Source organism: Leptopilina heterotoma, unplaced genomic scaffold (genome assembly GCF_015476425.1).
Source record: "Leptopilina heterotoma isolate Lh14 unplaced genomic scaffold, ASM1547642v1 Lhet_232, whole genome shotgun sequence".
Taxonomy (NCBI): Eukaryota; Metazoa; Arthropoda; class Insecta; order Hymenoptera; family Figitidae; genus Leptopilina; species Leptopilina heterotoma.
This window is the reverse complement of record NW_025110949.1, coordinates 644,685-664,633: the sequence shown is the minus strand read 5'-3', so window position 1 is coordinate 664,633 and position 19,949 is coordinate 644,685. Positions and strand designations below refer to the sequence as shown.

General features: G+C 24.3%; 2 protein-coding genes across 8 annotated transcripts in view; both read right to left on the bottom strand.

Annotated features, from left to right (window-relative positions):
* Positions 1-3,796: 3,796 nt before the first annotated feature.
* LOC122502497 (ubiquitin carboxyl-terminal hydrolase 35) lies at positions 3,797-13,046 on the bottom strand. Its single transcript, XM_043612597.1, has 3 exons — positions 10,909-13,046; positions 8,102-8,316; positions 3,797-5,704 (listed from the first exon to the last, which is right to left on the bottom strand). Exons 1-3 carry the CDS (start codon positions 12,417-12,419, stop codon positions 4,779-4,781), a joined length of 2,652 nt encoding a protein of 883 aa, XP_043468532.1. The 5' UTR covers positions 12,420-13,046; the 3' UTR covers positions 3,797-4,778.
* A 1,376-nt stretch (positions 13,047-14,422) lies between these two features.
* The window catches only part of LOC122502536 (kalirin), a 143,951-nt gene continuing 138,424 nt past the window's right edge, over positions 14,423-19,949 (bottom strand). For all 7 annotated transcript variants that reach the window (XM_043612644.1, XM_043612646.1, XM_043612645.1 and 4 more), the window contains 4 exons: positions 16,315-16,843; positions 15,905-16,240; positions 14,753-14,945; positions 14,423-14,649 (listed from right to left, as the gene is read on the bottom strand). In XM_043612644.1, coding sequence (XP_043468579.1) covers positions 14,542-14,649; positions 14,753-14,945; positions 15,905-16,240; positions 16,315-16,843 — 1,166 coding nt within the window. In that variant the 3' untranslated portion in view covers positions 14,423-14,541. The remainder of the gene's footprint in view (positions 14,650-14,752; positions 14,946-15,904; positions 16,241-16,314; positions 16,844-19,949) is intronic.

The window sequence follows — 19,949 nt, the reverse complement described above, 5'->3', positions numbered from 1 at the left end:
TTTCGAAATATGTATAATAAATATTATGAAAATTTTATTTCAAATAATTGAATTCTTCTGGAAAACTTTATTTGTGAAAATAATTGAATTTTTCGATTAATTAATTTAAAATAATATTAAAAATAATTTAAATTAATCAAAAAAAATTTTAAACAATTTGTATTTCCATGACAAATATCATTAGTGAAAGTAATTGAATTATTGTGAAGAATTGTATAAAAATTTCGTTAAATAATTAATTTTTTTAGAAATGCTACTCTAAATTAATTGAATTCCTGTGAAAATTTAATTAATTAATTATTATTTTATTAATTAATTTTATTAATTCCTATATAATAAATTTAGATCCTAAATAATGCCAGAAAAAAAAATTGGCGCCTCTCAACAACGTAAATATCGAAGAGTTGAAATTTCACCGGTTCCTCTCCGTAAGAAATAAATAAAAAAAACTATTTGTATTTTTAATTTATAAAAATCAATAATGCAATTTTCAAGAAAAATTTTTAAAATTATTACTAACGGGTTTATTTTTAATTGTTACGTCAAAATTAAGCGCTAATGTAGTAAATTAAACAGAGCTTTGATTTTTAATTGTGAAAGACAACGAAAATTATTTTTTCATTAAAGAACATTTTTGAATAAAGTTTAGACTGTAATCCATAGTTGTAAATACCTCTATGTTTAATGTTTTTAAATTGTATTGAATAATTTTTTTTTATAATAATAATGATGAATTTGCTGGCGCAGTTGTTTTTAAAGAACAAACTGCAATTTAGCATGTTGGTCATTTATATACTTTTATAGATACGAAGAAATATTTTTTCCCCTCTTCTACATACCAAGCTTTGAAAATAATTAAATATTGCAATACACAATATAAGTACTCGATTTTTTTCCATTTACAAATACGATAAAAAGTAAATTTTTATTTCTCAATATACCGAAATGATAGGTATATTTTTTTTATGAAATTTAAAAATAAAATGAATGAAATAATAAATTTTGCTGCTTTTAAATACATTATCTAGTTAAGTTACTCTTGGAGTAATTTTGAAATATGTATTTAATAAATTATTTTTTTTCCTAGGAAAGTAATTTTCAATTACAAAAATAATTATCATGAAGATGAAATTAAAGTGAATTAGTTCACTTGAATCGTTAAACGAAATTATATGTCTTTATCGAATACTGCAATAAGAAATTAATATTGTCAACGTGACAGTATAAATTTATCACAGATTTTCAACATGTCCAGGAGCTTTAATTTAACTAGGATTAAAATACAACTATATACATTTGTATTCAGAGACAAAAATGTGTAGTTGAATGAAAGTAATTTTTTTTTTTTTGTAATACACATCTCTGTTTCTGTTTCTTTTTTTGTTTCTCAATTAGTAACTTTCGCAAACCAAATTTCTATAATATTTTGTAGACAATGGAGGAAGCTAATCTACTAAGATTAGATCTGAAACCTCAAATACAGAATGTATAGTTAAACAAATTGTTACAAAATTCATAAGGTCGTTGATTAATTATGTTCAACTTCTTAACATAATTTCAAACTAAAAATTCGTTTTTAACAAAAAAAATTATAATTTAACAAATTTGAAAATTAATCAATGTGGAAAAAAAAAATTTTTTTTTTTGTTTTTTTACAGATTTTTGAAAAAATCTGTTATACAATTTTTTCACATTGATTAATTTACAAATTTGTTAAATAATAATTACACAGACCTCGGAAAATTTTTGGTCTTTAGACCCACGAACCGAATACACTGAAAAAAAATCTGATTCAAATAATCAATTATTTGTCAATTATCAATTTTTTTTTTTTTGAATCAAATAATTTTTATTTCAATCAAATAAATTTGAACCAATAATTATATTTGAATCAATAATTTCAGTATTCGAACCATTTAATTGACTCAAATAAAAATTATTTGTTTCCAGTAAATTTTTAATTGATTGTCAAGTAATTGGTTATTTGAATCAAATCAATTTTTTTCAGTGCATTTCTAATGCAATTTTTTACGCTGAATGCAAAAATGATCTTAAAATTGTTCCATCGCTTCAGGATTTTCCGGTATATTTTCAACTATGTACATTAGTGAACATGTGAAAAAAATATTTTTTAATACTTTTCATTTTACAACCATAAATATTGAAAATCGAAAATTTTTTAAATCCACAGAATTTTAATAATTTCCTTCAGATTAAATTTAAAAAAAAATCAGAAAATATATTTCATGTCCAATTTTAATACTGATGGCATTTATAAGTGAAATTTTTAAGCGATAAGATACTTCTTTTCTATTAACAAAAATTTTTTAAAAAATAGTAAAAATAAAAATTTTGGGTCGACAATTTTTTTCTAAACATAAAACACATTTTTTTAAAATTACGGATTATTAAAGTTCTTTGAAAAAATGTTAACAGTTTTTTTAAGTAGATCCTAATGTAAATAGTTAAAAATATAGCCGAACTCTCTTAAAAAATTATAATTTAGCTAATTTTTAAAAATCCAGTTATACAATTTTCACAAAAAGTAAAAATCATGTTTTTTTTCATTTAAGAAAGAATTCTGCTGATAATCGAATCTAAAGTCATTTTAATTCAATAGTTCAGTATTGTTGAATAGGAAGAAAAACAGTTAAATTTCTAACATTTAAAATAGTGAAAAGTTGAATTTGAATAAGAATTGTATTTTTCTGTCAATAGAACATTCATCTGCTTCATTCCCTATTGACGGAAAATTATACTTTTTATTCAAATTCAACTTTTAATTCTTTAAAATATTTCTAAAAAATTATAATTTCTTAATTCGATTCATTTATAAATTTAGTGAATTAGTAAATTTAAATTTAAATTTAAATTTTTCTAATTTTGACAAACAATAATTTACATTTTTTATTCTCTACAATAATTTTTTCTTGAAATTCGTAAAAAATATTTTGTTTTAAGAAAAATGTTATTTAACAAAATCTGATAAATTATTGCTCGTAAAAATTTGATAAAAATTGACAATTATTGTTATTAGAAAATTGTGTAACTGAATGTTTTAAATCTTTTAATTGACTAATTAATAATAAAAATTTGAATTAAAATTTTTCTAATTTTGACAAACAATAATTTACATTTTTTATTTTCCACTATAATTTTTTCTTGAAATTCGTAAAAAATATTTTGTTTTAAGAATATTTAAAAAAAAAATTTTTATTTAACAAAATCTGATAAATTATTGCTCGTAAAAATTTGATAAAAATTGACAATAATTGTTATTAGAAAATTGTGAAACTGAATCTTTTAAATCTTTTAACTGATTAATTAATAATAAAAATTTGAATGAAAATTTTTCTAATTTTGACAAACAATAATTTACATTTTTTATTCTCTACAATAATTTTTTCTTGAAATTCGTAAAAAATATTTTTTTAAAAAATTGTTATTTAACAAAATCTAATAAATTATTGCTCGTAAAAACTTGATAAAAATTGACAATAATTGTTATTCGAAAATTGTGTAACTGAATCTTTTAAATGATAATCTTTTAATTGAATTTTAATTAAATTAAATTTAATTTCAATTACATAATTAATTTTTTAATTATAATTAAAATTTAATTTAAAATTGGAAAATAGCAAATTTTTTGTTTGAAATTACGTCGAAGTAAAGTGAACATTCTTCTTTTAAGTTACATTGTATTTAACGAAGATTAAATTCATCAGGGTGACCAGATTATCGAATCGATTTCGACGTTTGTAGAACAAATGTTTGCATTTGCATTGCTGTATATTTAATTGGTAAAATATAAATACAATTAACCAATTGCAAATTAACAATATTATATTATTGCAAGACACCCTGAAGGAAATTTGAACAATTATCACGTTTTACAAAGTACAAATCTTTTGGAGTTTCGAAGTATTTTTAAGAAAATTGTTGAAAAACTTTTATAAGTAAATATTTAAATATTAACCGGACTCTGGGAAAGTAAATAATAATCGTTCAAATACTCTTAAAGCACCGGTCACCCTAATTTTCAAATTCGACTGATTTTATGAATTCAATATAAATTGAACTGAACGATTCAATCAGTTGAATGCGGAAAATTCAAACAAATTGTGATTAAAATTAAGAAATTCAATGAATCTGTTTTTTTAAATAAAATTCTATCTACGTGAGTGTTTTATGAAAGATACCAAATATAATATAACGAACACTTGCAAGTTGACTATAAAAAGCATTTATGCATCAATTAAATACTGTCAAAGTTTTGTGTGTATGATTTTATGCTGCTTTACACAGCTTTAAAAAATCATTCGCCATCATTTTTATAATCGGAAAAACAAATGATGGTACACGTTTTAAAAATATACTAAAAATGTTTTCCCTCGGACACTTTTTTTTTCTTTCTCTTAAAGAAAGTGCTAGAAAATTCAGTCACTACACTTTCAAGCCTGCTTTCAAGCCTGCTTTCAAGTTTTTCACATACCAAGGCTGGCAGTCTATTATTTTTGCGACGCAGTGTTGTTGCATTGTAAAAAACGATTTTAACAAAAATTTGACACTTTTTTCTTTTTCAGTACAGATATTTTTTTATATAATAAAATTTAAGCGTAATTTTTTTTTTGTTTTTGGAAGTGAATTATTCTATATAAATAAATAACATTCAACAATAAAACTGTTTCGAAAACAAAGACGTATTAATCGATTTTGGCGAATTGCAATCCACTTTCGAGTCTTTGAGAAAAAGCCTCCTCTTGAAAGAGCAATTTCGTCTAGCAAAGATAATTGTTGGACGTGAACTTGAGGGAGCCGCGACAAGTGCTGGAGGGCGTGTTGTTATCGTCGTCGGAATTGTCGTGTCGACTTATCGAGAAGCTGGGTTTCCTTCGGTCGTCCTGATAGCGCGACTCATTGAGCAGAGACTTGGTGTCGTTCTCGACAATGTCCTGCAAATGATTCCTGAGCGTGGCCAATTCCTGTTTGTCCTCCTGAAAGGCACCGACGGTGGTGGACTTCTCGTAGAAGAGAATGTAGGGCGTGTCAGGCGGCTCGAGTCTCTTGAAGTCCTCGAGTGTCGTGCATGACACGTAATTGTCGTTGAATCTGTACCACTTTTGCCTCGAGTCACAGGCGTAGGTGAAATAATGTCCATAGTCGACACTGTAACCCGAGTGAACGACGGCGGCGTACAAACGATAAGTCTCGGGCTCCGAGTCCAAAACGGGCAATTGAATTGTCTCATCGTAGGCGACTTTGTGCCGCAGCTTTGCCCTCAGCCGACTGTCCGAATCGTAGCGAAAGTGCTTCAGTGTCAGGATGAGATGTGCGGGTGCTTGAAGGATTTTGATTATCCTCTGAGCGTCGCAGAGGTTCATGCATTTGTCACAACGATATTTATTGTCGCCGGTCAATTTCTCAGGAGCGAGGTAATAATTAATGAGACTCTGAACACTGACCTCGTGATTCTCGGATATCTCCTCGGGGAAGCACAATTGCAAGTCGCGAAATTTGTCAGTGTTGTCGGAACTGTTATCACATTGTTGACAGTGATAGGTGATTTTTGACTCGCCACCGAAAACCCGATGGACGAGGATTGAGGGTGATGTCGTCACGTCTTCACCACCGACCGATTGGATTCCACTGTCTGTCGAGTCCGAATGACTGTCACTCAATTGTTGTGATTGCGGCAACTCATCACCTGAAAAATATTTCTTTCATTAGAACCAAAAATTATTAATCACGCGAGTTGTTTTCCTTTTCAGCAACAAAAATTTAATTTTGTTCTTCCCTGACTTTTCCCTGATTTCCAGACAAAATTTTCCCTCTTTCCCTGAACAAAATTTTGATTTACTCCAAAAATTATTAGATATAAAAAAATGTAATAACTTCGGAAAATAAATTTAAAACTATATAAATGACAATCGTTTCGTTGAAAAATTCTGAGAAAATTTAAAATCAATTCATGTTTTATAATAATTACAAATTTTTTAAACATTTTTCAGAAAAAATTGAATTATTTACAAAAATTTCAATAAAATTCTTCGCAAGAATTCAATTGAATTTTTACAAGTAATAAAATTTTTCACATTAATTAAATTATTTTAAAAAATGTGATAAAATTCATTGTTTTTCAATTATTTTTATAATCAAATTTTTCATAGAATTTCAATTATTTTTAATACAATTATTTAAAATGAATTTCCTCGAAAAATGTAATTATTTTCAAAATTTTTTTGCATGAATTTCAATTACATTTCATAAATAATTAAATTCATATCTGAAATTAAAATATTTTCAAAATTTTCTATTTTAATAAAATTTCTCAAAAGAATTCAATTATTTAAAAAAAACATATAGGTAATAAAATTCACTGCAAGAATTCAATTATTTTCATAAATATAATAAAGTTCCTCACAGGATTTCAATTATTAAAAAGAATGTAATAAAAATTCATTGCAAGAATTCAATTATCCTCCTAAATAAATAAAATTCATCACAGGATTTCAATTATTTTTAATGTAATTTTAAGTAAATTCTTTGAAAAATATAATTATTTGCAAAAATTGTATTAAAAATGTAATTATTTTCAAAAATTGTATTAAAATTCTTTGAAATAATTCAATTATCAATTATAAATTATTTTTAGTAATTTTTGCAAAAAATTCTTTGAGAATTTTCAAATCCATTTGTTTACAATTTAATTTAATGAAATTTCGATTATTCGAAAATTCTTGAATTAAATATTTAGAAAATAAAAACTTTTGAAATAATTTCAAAAAAAATTCAATTATACTTCAAAAAAATTTATTATTATCTAAAATTTAAACTAAAATCCATTTTTTACTTATTTTGTTTCTTTATTTTACAATAGAAAATACAAAATTAAATTATTTCTTGAGTAATTGAATGTTTCTCAAAATTGAATTTTCATAAAGAATTTTATCAATAAATTTTCAAATCATTCAATTGTTTCGACGAATTTTAATAGAATTTTAAAGAATAATTACATTTTTCGATGAATTCGAAAAAAAACTCTGTAAAAAATTGTATAGTTTATGAAAATATTGGAATTACAAAGAAATTTATAACAAATTTGTAAATAATTGAAATCTTGTGAATTTTTACTATTTATGAAAATAATTAAATGTTTTCGTAGAATTTTATCAAAATGTTTTCAATAATATTGAATTCTTTGGGAAAATTTTATTAAATTAGTAGATATTGAAAATCATTTAATTGAGAAAATTTTATGAAATAATTCAATTTAGGAGGATTTTTTTGAAACTTTTGAACATAATTGGATTTTTCAACAAAAATTTGCAAAAATGGTCTTAATCAACAAATTTTTAAATAATTGAATTCTTTTGACGAATTTTAATCAAAATTTTTAAGAATAATTATGAAAATAATTCAATTATTGCGAGAAATTAATAAAAAAATTGTAAATAATTCAATTCCTGTGAAATTTTTATTATTTATGAAAATAAGTAAATGTTTTCTTAGAATTTTATGACAAATTTTTATTCAACAATTGAATTCTTTTGGAAAATTTTATTAAAATAGTAGATATTGAAAAATCATTGAATTGAGGAAAATTTTAGAAAATAATTGAAATTTTGCGAACAATTTTATTCAAATTCTTGAAAATAATTGAATTTCGGAGAAGAATTTTGTTTTTTATGGAAAGAATTGATATTTTGGTGAGAATTTAAAAAAATTTTTGAACGTAATTGAATTTCTGCGAAGAAATTTATTACTTTTGAAAATAATTGACTTTTGCAATCATTTGTAACTGCTCGAAAATTAAATTTTTTTAAACTAAAATTCAACTATATTTAAAATTTGAAAAAAATTCTCGTAAAAATTTCAATTATCTTTATAAGTAACAAAATTCTTCTCCAAAAGTCAATTATTTTCATAAATGTCAAAAAAATTTTTTGTCCTGTTCCAAAAATAAGATTAAAAATAGAAATTGTGCAAATATTTTTCTTCTTTTTCTAAAACAAAATAATAATTTTATTAAAAAAAAATTGTGATTCATAAACAAAAATAATGCAAAATAAATAAATCACCCATATAGAGTTAAAAATGTTACCTTGACTAAAATCAGCTAAAGACTGTGTTTTCCTTCGTAAAACAGGATTTTTGGTTAAATCTTCCTCTGTTGGCCAATGATTCAAAACCGATTCATCGCCCATAATTTCATCCATAGGTTCATCAGAATTTGGTTTCAAATCGACCGTCGTTTCTGCATTACCACTAATTGCAATTGCCGATTTCTCTTGCTCATAAAGTACATCTAGTAAGTGACTGCAAGCAAATAATCAATTAAAAAAAATTCCCAAATAAATAATTAATTCAGATAGCTTCAAATCAAGAAATTAAATCACTTATTACATAAACACTCAGTTAGGTGGGAGAGAAGTTATTGGAATTTTACGTAAGATTTATTTATTTATTTATTTATTTATATAAATATTAGGCTGTATGATTAATATAATCAAATAAAAATTGAAGCAAATCGCCAACAAAATTTGACAAAGAATTATTAAAGAAATCCAACCGATCTGCATGGTTAGCTGATTTACATATTCAGATAAGATATGTAAAACTACTTTAAAAATAATTTTGTTTAATTAATGAAATATTTGTGATGACATTTTCTTAACATACTGCAAATATTTGAATACCATCAACAACGTTATTGACAAAGTGTTTTTTTTATGAATATTTTATCTGCTTAATTAAGGAAAAATAAGTCCGAATAACATTTCCGGGTAGAGGGGTTGAATAATCTTAGAGAAAGACTTACGTCATTTAATTTTTACTACTTTTGAAGCTTTTTTTAAAATTGTTTTTAGGCTAAATGCGAATTACTTGAAAAAATATTTATTTAATGTCATTAAATTTGGAAAAATTCAATTGTCCAGTTTTGAGAAAATATTTTCTTAAAAAAAGTTTATAAAAACTTTACAAAATGTAAATTTAAAAAGATCTTTCCTTAATTCTCGCATAAGATATACATAATTTTTTACTGTCATCTGTTAAAAACACATTTTTAATTAATTTTAATTTTAGATTTAATCTCTTTCTGCAATTTTTTCTTTTGGTATTTTAAATATTTTTTTGTAAACTATTATTTACAAAATTATAAACTGTATTAGAATTAAAAAATTTATTAATTTGAAGTTGCAAACTTTCTTTAAATTTTAATCTTTCTTAGCAAAGATTGAAATTTATGAAATTTTTAAAATAACTTTCAAACAATACTTATAATAATCTCAAGTTTCACGCCAAACAATAAATGAAACCTTGTATATTGAGATTTAAAAATAAACAGAAAAAAAAAATTACAAAAGTTACTAAACTTCTTGTTTACGAATTTTCCATTTAAGTTTGGAACATTTCCAAAACATCCTTTGTTTCCCTAAAAAATAAAGTCTTGGACAAAAGTTTTATACGTGACATTTTGAATGTTAAATGAACAAAATTTGTAGAAAAAAAAATAATAAATATGCAAATTTATTAGAATCTTTTTAAGCTATTAAAAGTTTTTTGAAAAAAAATCTTTGTTTCTGACCTAAAAATTCAAAACAATGCCATTAACATTCGATTTCTTTTATTTAATTACAATTAATAATAAATACGATTATTTTAAAAACTTAAAAGAAAATCTTCTTAAGGGCATTTGAACCTTGATGACGTTACAGATTGTGCAAAGCATGTGTGACGTCATCAAGGTTCAAATGCCCTTAAAATTCAATTACTTTCAAAATTTTTAGTAAAAATAATTTTTTTTAAAAACTCCATTATTATAAAGAAATTAAATAAAAATCTTGCCAAGAATTAAATTATTTTTAATACAATTTTAATTACATTTTTTTTTAAAGAATTCAATTATTGTAAAAAATGTTGATAAAATTCTTGAAATTAATTCAATTATTTTGAAATTTTCTGATAAATAGGTACTTTTCAAGAATTTAATTATTTTCATTAATAATAAAATTCTTCACAGGATTTTAATTATTTAAAAAAAGAATTGAATTATTTTCCTAAATAGTAAAAAAAATTCTTCACAGGATTTGAATTATTTTTAAAAAAATGTAATAAAAATTTGTTTGCAATAATTCAATTATTTTCCAAAATAATAAAATTCTTTACAGGATTTCAATTATTTTTAATACAATTTTAAGTAAATTCATTTTTAATTCAAATTATACCTATTAGAAAATCCTACAAGAATTCTGTTTTTAAAATACAAAAATAAATAATTTATTGAATAATTGAATGTTTCTCAAAATTAAATTTACATTGTAAAGAATTTTATTGATTTTTAAATAATTTAACTTTTTTTAAATAAAAAAATAATAAAATAAAATAATAAAAATATTAAGGTCATAAATTTTTCAAGAATATATATATTTAAATTTCTATAAAAAATTTTATTATTTATGTAAATAATTGAATTATTGCGAAGAAGTATATAAAAAATTTGTAAATAAAATTGAATTCTTGTGAAGTTTTTATTATTTATGAAAATAATAAAAGTGTTGGTGTAGAATTTTATTAAATTTTGTTTTAAATAATTGAATTCTTTTGGAAAATTTTATTAAAATAGTTGTTATTGAAAATCATTGAATTGAGGAAGATTTTTGAAAGTATAATTGAATTTTTGCCAAGAATGTTATTAAAGATTTTGAAAATAATTGAATTTCGGAAAAATTATGGTAATAAAACTTTAAATAAATAATTAATAAATTTTGTTGATTCTAATGTTTAGAATTTTATGAAAATTTAAGATATAAAAGTACTGGACAATTATTTTATAAAAGTGAAATATAAAATATTTGAAACTATCTTTCATTGAATGTTATATTAAAAATATAAAATAGTTCTTCTTACCAAAGAAATTCAGAACTGTCTTGTTGTTGTCCTGGCATAAAATAGGCGGGTCTTGACACTTGAAAAATTTCATTCGGCGAAAGAGAATTTCTCTTCGAATGCATCAGCAGAGCAAACAATTTTTGTAATTTACTAAGCAAAACTTGACTACCAAGATCATTGACTTTATAATTCAACACCTCGTATCGAAATTGTCTGGTCATAGCTAAAGCTTGCAAAACACTGTTCATGTAACAGGTATTTCCCAAATTGGCGAGGCCAACTTTACTGTCCACATTTCGTATACTATCAATACTGACGATATTAATTCTACTCCTCTCCGGCACATAACTCAGCTGAAACTTATTTTCCCTCTCGACATTCCAAAAAGGGTTCTCCAATATTTTCCGAACAATGTCTTCTCGCGGTCGAACCGGGAAAGTCTGCTCGATTTTCTCACGATCTTTAACCTCGAATCGAATTAATAAAGCTTCAATCACATCGACAATTGTTTGAAGACAATCATTAGCGTACTCTTGATTCAAATTTTTCAAAACGTTCAAAACATTTTTATTCTTTATTGTGTCGACGAATGTAAGAAACACATCGGGATTGCTCTGCATTTGCAGCATGTAGAGGAGAATTTTCCCCACCGATTGACTTTGTTTCTCAAAGTAAAAAGCCGTGAAGACATTGTTCAAATTTAACGTTGCCTCTGCGACACTCATCAGAATATTGTATTTTTCCTTCAACTCTAATCCTCGAATGAAAGTCATGAGCCATTCGGACAAGAGTTCATTATCCATGAAGATGAGGCACCATTGGAAAATGACAAACAACGCTTGCACCAAGTCAGGATCCTTGTAAGGTGTGTCGAGATGTAAATAAACACCTTCCTTAATCAGCGACTTGTCGAGTAACAAAATTATACACAATGCGGTTCCTGGCACTTTTTCCCGACTTGTGTCCGAAATTATTTTATAAAGTTTCTGCAGACAAAACGAATGAAGACTCTTGTCGATCAAACTACTCAGATAAATATGAATCTGCCGCGTGCATGCCTGATAATTTTTAATTTCCTCCTTATTAATAGGCGTGTGACATCGAGCCAGACAACTGACAACTTGTTTCCAAAATTTCCCATCTTTCTGATTGCCATAAAGAAAAATTCTCTTGTAATCATTCACAACATTCAGGATTAACATCAAAATTTCAATGTCCTCGAGTTTGGAATTATTGAGAATATTTGCTAAATCATAGCCGAGATGCAAGTCAGGTTCATTGTCCAAATACTTAGCGAACCAATTTAAAAGTCTTGGTAATTCTTGTGTATTTTGCACAGTTCCGTGAAGGAGATCTTTGAGGGATGTTGTCAGAATGTCGACACAATTACGAGGTGTTTTGTCGAGGAGAAAATTCTTCTCAAGCTCTTCGAGATTGGTCCAGCCTTGAATTATTTTCTCCTTATCACCCGATGTAATAAATTGCAAAAGGGTTTGAAACTCGTTTAAACTATCAACATTGATATTCATTGTGAGAATGTGTGGCGAACGATCACTTATCACTTTTATCTAATAATTCTAATAATTACTATTCAAACGAAATATTAACTACTTTTAACCTCTTTTCTCTTTAACGATGAGAAATCAGTATTATTACCTGGACAGAGCCATGGCATATTCACTTGTATTCACTAGAACAACACGATTGATATTATTTGCTGAATTCACGAATTACGACAAAGAGACACCATCGTGTACCTCGAAATGACAAGGCAAGAGCAGGCAAGTTTCACGAGCGCCGCCACACGTCAGAAAAACCAGAAAAACCGCAGGAAAACTCGGAAAATCACATTCACGCATTCATTCTTATCTTCTGACGTTTCTCTTTGTGTGCGCCTCTCACATTATGTGCACTGTTAAACTCTACACGAGGTAAACACGGACCGCACGGACCTTTTAAAAAAGAGAAAAAGTCAAGGAGAGAAAATTTTAACTGTTCCTAATTCACTTTCAATATTTAAATTTTCCGCTGCAAACGTGGCGTCCTCATGTACTTTCACATTTAAAACTTGCTAATTTTTTAACAAATAAACATTTACTAATATGTTGTACTATTAATGTCATTTTTTCTTTAGTATACTTGATACGATTTTCCGGAAAGAATTCGCAAAACTGTATCAAATTTGAGAAATGAAAGTGCAGGTTATTTCGCTGTCGATAAAAGAAATTTCTACCTCATCGACTCAAGAACGTGGCGCTAAATTTAAATTTCTTAATAAGAGATTGAAAATTTGTTCATTTGTCAAATTTAGTAAAATGTTTTCTTAATAAAGGATTGAAAATTTGTTGATCTGTCAAATTTAGTAAAGTGAGTTGAAATTTTACAATTCTTCTGATCATAATATTTATTTACATAAACAGTCTGTGAAATAGATTTACAATATAATTTTCTTTTATTTTTTCACTGAAAAGCTAACCTAAAAACGCACCAATCATACATATATAATAATATGTCGAGATTTATTATTTTTTAGAACAAAATTTATATACTTATTTTTAAAAATATTAATTAAATTCAATTATTTTCAAGAATTTTAATATAAAATACAATTATTTTCAACAAAATTTTGATGAAATTATTTTAAAAAGTCATCATTTTCAAAATTTTTAATAAAATTTCTTCGACAATTATTTTTGAAAATAATTAAATTATATCTTAAGTATAGAATTTCATAAAAAAATTTTTTAAATAATTGAATCCTTGCGAAAAAATATATTATTTCAACAAAGAATTTAATTTTTGCGAAATTAAAAAAAAATAATTGAATTTTCGAGAAGAATTTTATTGAAATTGTATTTAAAAAAAATTGAATTTTTATGAAAAATGTACTATTTTCTGATATTATTGAATTCTTTCGAAGAATTTTAAAAAAATGTTTAAAAATAATTCAATTTTCCCTGAAATTCAATTAAAATTGTATTTCAAATAATTGAATGCTTAAATTGGATTTTATTAAAAGTTTTTTAATTAATTGAACTTCTGTGAAAAATTCAATTATATTTTTTTTAATAATTGAATTGTTTGGGATAATATTTTACCAGATTTTTCAAAATAATTGAAATTTTCGAAAATATAATTTAAAAATGGAATTGAAAATAAGTGAAATCCTAATAAAAATTTTATTATTTAAATAAAAATAATTGAATTTTTCACGAAGATTTTTATTATTTAAAAATATGACTAAATTAAATTATTTTCACTACATTAATTTTTAAAGTTTAATTATTTTACACAAACAATTTTAAAGAAATAAAATTTATATTGATGCGTTTGAATCTGTTCAATGTTTGAAGTTAGTTCACGTTTGCTTCTTAAGTTTTTAAATAAATTTTCTTTTTCAATTGTTATTAATATTTTTGAAAATAATAAACATAAATATTTAAATAACTTTTTTTATTTTCAATTAACAAAATTAAATAAAAATGGTTTTTACATTCTTAGAATAAAGTGAAAGGGAGAAAAAAATACTTCATTTGCTTTAGAAAATTTAAATATGCTATATTTATTTACAAAGTAACATTTTCTATCTTTATTCATATAAATTTTTTGTATTAGATTAACATACATATATTTATACTGCACTAAGGAACATTACGAATAAAAACTGTCACGGTGATCTCGATGTGTTTTTGAACAATGTGCTCGTCGTTCTGTAAATGCTGCCATTCGAGAAGAGGAAATTGTAGCACCTTTAGAAACCTAAAACATAAAGAAATTAATTTAATATAATTTTTATTTTATAAACTTTTAATATATCTTTAAATAAGATCAGAAAAATTTAAATATAAAATTTAAAGCATACCTTGAACCACGGGGAAGCCAAAGATGTTTCTGCACTCGCTCGATCTTCGCCTCTCAAGCATAATAATCTACCAAGTAAATCTTTCGCCTCATTTGAAATTGTCTCAAAATATTCGTCGGGGAAACAAAAATCACATTTTAAAATATTTGCCGTTGTTTCTTCCACTGAATCGTCTAAGAAGGGTGAAAGTCCACTGAAAAAAAACCACATAGGAAATTAATTTCTCGAACGCAGTACAATTTCTCATTACAAAATTATAATTCAAAGAACAATACAAAATGTATCGACAAGATTTTGAATATTTTTAACTTTTTTTAAAACTGTTGATAAATATTTCTACATTATATGTAAAATATGTTCTACTTTATAAGTGTTTTCAATTTTTAAATAATTTATAAATTTTTTGAAAAAGTCTTCAAAAAGGGAAAGAAAAATTATTAAAGGGTCAATCAATTAGATTTCATCTGAACTGGCTGCGGTCCATTTTTAATTTTTAGAAAATCTGATAATACGAAGTAAAAATATTTAATATCCTCATTGTCAAAAATTTTAATTTGATATTTTTTTAAATTCAATTATTTCTAAAAATTCATGCTATCATTCTTTAAATACTCAATTATTATTTAAAATTTTAACTAAAATTCATTTTTAAATAATTTTTTATTAGAAAATTCTACGAACATTAAATTGTTTAAATTAATAACTTCTTAAAAATTTAATTGTTTTAATGTTTCTAACTAAAATTCTTCTTTAAATTAATTATTAAATTCATTAAAAAATTTAACTAATTTCAGAAGAATTTAAAAATTATTCAAAATTGTCAAAAATCTGAGTTATTTAAAACTTCTAATTAAATTCATTCAAAATTGAAATTTTCTAAAATTTCAAATTGAAACCTTTTGATGTTCACATTGTAATGAAAATTGTAAACCCAACAAAGAGTTGGAAAAATTTAAATTTAAATTTGAAAAGTCAAATTTAATTAGTTTTGAAATATTTAAGTAAAATTATTCATTAAATATTAAACATCTTTACTACATACGTATTATCAGATTTTCAGAAAATAAACCGCAGCCATTTTGGGTGAAATATAATTGACTGACACAAAATATGCACTTTGTAGAGTATTGTTTCAAAATGATGAAGATTTACCTAAGAAGTACATAAATAAATACTCCGGCAGCCCACATATCGGTGTAAAGTCCAGTGGGTCTGCCTAAAACGGATTCAGGTGCTGCAAATTCCAGATCAGCGGGAGGCACAACTTCGTCAACCGGTCCTCTAACCGACTCTCCTAAATCAATGAGCTTCACAATTCCAGTCTCTTGATCAACCAGAACATTCTCCGGCTTCAAATCCAAATGAGAATTATTGCGACGATGTAACCATTGAAGTGCTGAGAGCAGTTGATTTGCAAATTTACTCGCCATACTCTCCGTATATTCAGTCTTTTTGCTCAAATATGAAAAGAGCGTCGGGCCACGAACTCTGAAAGATGAATTGCATTCAGTTTTAAATTGTATAGATACTACTACTATTTCAACTAGCGAAACAAAACTCACAATTCTAAGACGATTGTATCGATTCCTGGCTGAGGGGCGTTTTCGAAAAGCGCAAAAGCCCTGACAATGTTCCCGTGATGAGTGGAAGCGAGTAAATCGTACTCGGCGCGCGTCAATGAGCGCGACTGCTTCCGCCTGGGAGTCTGCTTGAGAGCGACTTCCTGGCCCGTTCCTCGATCCCGCGCTCGCCGCACGACGGCAAATCGTCCCTTGCCGAGCTCGTCCAACTCCAAGTACCGGGCGACGAATTGCTCGGCTTCCCAGGCGGTGCCGTCGCCCAGAGGGAGGTTCACGATCGGCGAGGCCGACGTTGTGATTCCATTCTTGCCCACCACTCGGAAGCTGTACGAAGTTCCCGGCAGAAGGTCCAACATCACTGGCGGACTCTCCACCTCCTCGAGGGCCAGGGTCCAGTTGAAGGAGGGCAACGATCTGTACTCGACGCTACATTTCCCCACTTCTCGATCCTCCCAGTCGATTTCGATTCTTGTCGAGTCCAGCACTCGGGCCCAGGTTGTTCCGCTTCCGCCTGGAATTTCAAGCACTTTTTACAAAAAATCGTCAATAAAAAGTAATTCTTTATTTAAAATCAGTCCTTTAACTCCCACTGGTTGTATTAAAAATTCGTTAGTCATCATAACTTTTAAACTCTTAGCGTCTCGTTTAATATAATTTATTTAAAATAACTCTAATTTTCTCATTTAGCTTAATTTTTCTTTCCTAACTTTTTAAATAATTTTTCTCTTAAAATGTTTTCTATTTCAAAAGGGAGACTTTGACAACATTTTTAGCTATATCAACAAAATGATTTAAATCTTCCAATAAATTATTTTTACAGCAATTTTTTGAGAGGAAATCAGTGGTTAGAAAATATTCTGACCCTTTTTGGTCTTTTATTTTTCTTAAAAATTGATAGATTTTAAAATCCATCCGTATTTTTTTAGAAAATTTATTTTTGTACCCACAAAAAAAATTATCGAATGAAAAAGATGATTTTCAACCTAAAAATGTTTTTTTTCAAAAAACTGCTTCAAAAAGTAGTGAAAATCAATTTTTTCATTTGGTATTTTTATTTTGTTGATACAAAAATATAATTTCTACAAAGTTACGAATGGAATTTAAAATCTATCAATTTTTAAGAAAAATAAAAATTCAAAAAATAATCAGAATATATTTCCCGACTATTCAAAAATTTACTAGAAAATTGATTTTATAAAAGATTTAAATTATTTAAAAATGCAGTCGAAGTCTCCTTAAAATTAAAGTATTTAAAATCATTGAATTCTTGGGAAGTATTTTATTAAAATTTTTTAAAATCCTAATTAAAGTCTTTTGAAGAATATCTATGAATTTTTTTTATTAAATAATAGAGTTTCTTTAATAATTTTAACTAACAATTTTGAAAGTAATTGAATTTTATGAGGAATTTCTTTCAAGTTTTTTAAATAATCGTGTTTATTAATAATTGAAATTAATAATTTTGCTATTAAATTATATTAAAATTTTTGATAGAAAAATAAATTCTTTAAAACAATTTTTGTAAACAATTAAATTATTTTGAAGAATTTTTTACGGTTTTTGAAAATATTTTAGTTATTTTAATTAAAAATTTTGAAAATTATTGAATTAAACAAAAAATTTTTTTTAAACTTTTTAAAATAATTGTGCCTGTTAAAAATTAAAAATTTGATTATTATCCAATTATTTAAAAAAAAATTAAATTTTCTTCATAAGAATGAAATTATATTTATAAATAAAAAAATCTTGTCAGGAATTAAATTATTTAATAAATTTTTAATAAAATTCGTTGTAAACATTTAATTACTTTGGTAAATTATACAATTTTCAGAGTAATTCAATTATTTAAAAAAAATATTTTATAAATTCAATTATTTGTAAAAATTCTTATAAAATTCGTTGCAAAAATTCAATTATTTTCATTACTAATAAAACTCTTAGCAGGATTTTAATTATTTTAAATATAATTATAAATTAATTCATCAAAAAATGCAATTATTCTTACAAATTTTATTAAAATTCTTTAAAAGAATTTAATTGTTTAAAAAATTTTTGTTATAATTTGTTTATTAGAATTTAATAATTATTTTCAATATATTTTTAATAAAAATTTTCTTCAAAGAATTAATTACTTTCAAAAATTTAAATGATATTCTTCGTGACAATTCAATTTTATTTAAAAAAATGTTGATAAAGTTCTTGATCTAACAATTGAATTTTATGAAATATTCAATTATTTAATAAATTATTTATTTTAGTATTTAAGTAATTGAATTCTTATAGAACTTTCGAATAAATTGATTTAAAATTGAATTTCAGTTAAAATAGCAATTTTTTTACTGCTTTTTTTAATTCTTAAATCTACTTTTTTGCTACTTCTTTAAAATTAATTGTCGAGTACGAATCATAATTTTTTAAAAATTGTATTTTTGCTACGAATTTTACTATTTACAAAAATAATTAAATTCTTCCGAACAATGTTATTATTTACGAAAATAATTGAATTCTTGGGAAGAATGTTATTATAGAATTTTTAAAAATCCTAATTAAATTCTTGTGAACAATTTCTTTCAATCTTTTTAAAATAATCTGGAGTTTCTTTAACAATTTTAATTAAAAGCTTTGAAAATAATAAAATTTTATGAACAATTTCTTTCAAGTGTTTAAAAAAATCGTGTTTCTTAATAATTGAAATTAAACATATTATTATTTTAAATTTTATTAAAATTTAGAAAATAATTGAATTTTTTCGAAAAATATTATTAAAATTTTTTTAAAAATTGAATTCTTCCATGAAATTTTACTACAATTGTATTAGAAATAATTGAATTTTTGCAAAGAATTTATTAAAATTTTATAAAATAATTGAATTCTATTGAAACTTTTTATAACGAATTAAGAAAAAAATTGAGTTTTTTCGTAAAATTGTTTTGAATATAATTGAATTTTTGCAAAGAATTTTAATATTTATAAATATAATTAAATTTATTGTTTCGAAGGATTTATTAAAATTTTAGAAAATAATTGAATTTTTGCAATGAATTTTATTAAATTTTTTTTAAATAGTTGAATTTTTACGAAGAATGTTATTATTTACGAAAATAATTGAATTTCTTCGAAGAATTTTATTTAAAATTTTTGAAATTAATAAACAAGAATAATTAATTAGTAAATTAGTTATTAATTGAATTTTTTTTTCAACCTAAAATTATTCGAAAATTCATATTTGAAAAAAAAAAAATTTTGTAATTTGCATAGATAATAATAATAACAAATTTAATATTATTTTCCGCGTGTTAGCGCGCATAACATTTGCTAATTTTAATATTCTGAAACTAAGTGAAAATGATTCTGGTTGGACAATTCTTGAATACAAAAAAAATTTTTTAAATAGAATTCTTTTAAAAAAATTTTTTTAACAACTATTTGTTCAATATAGTATATTGTTAAATATAGTAAAGTATAAAATTTAATAAATAGTTGTTAAATATTTATATTAAATAATATATTTAACTATTTGTTAAATATAGTAAAGTATAAAATTTAACAAATAGTTGTTAAAAAAACAATTTTTAAAAAGAATTCTATTTAGAAAATTTTTTATATATAAAAATATA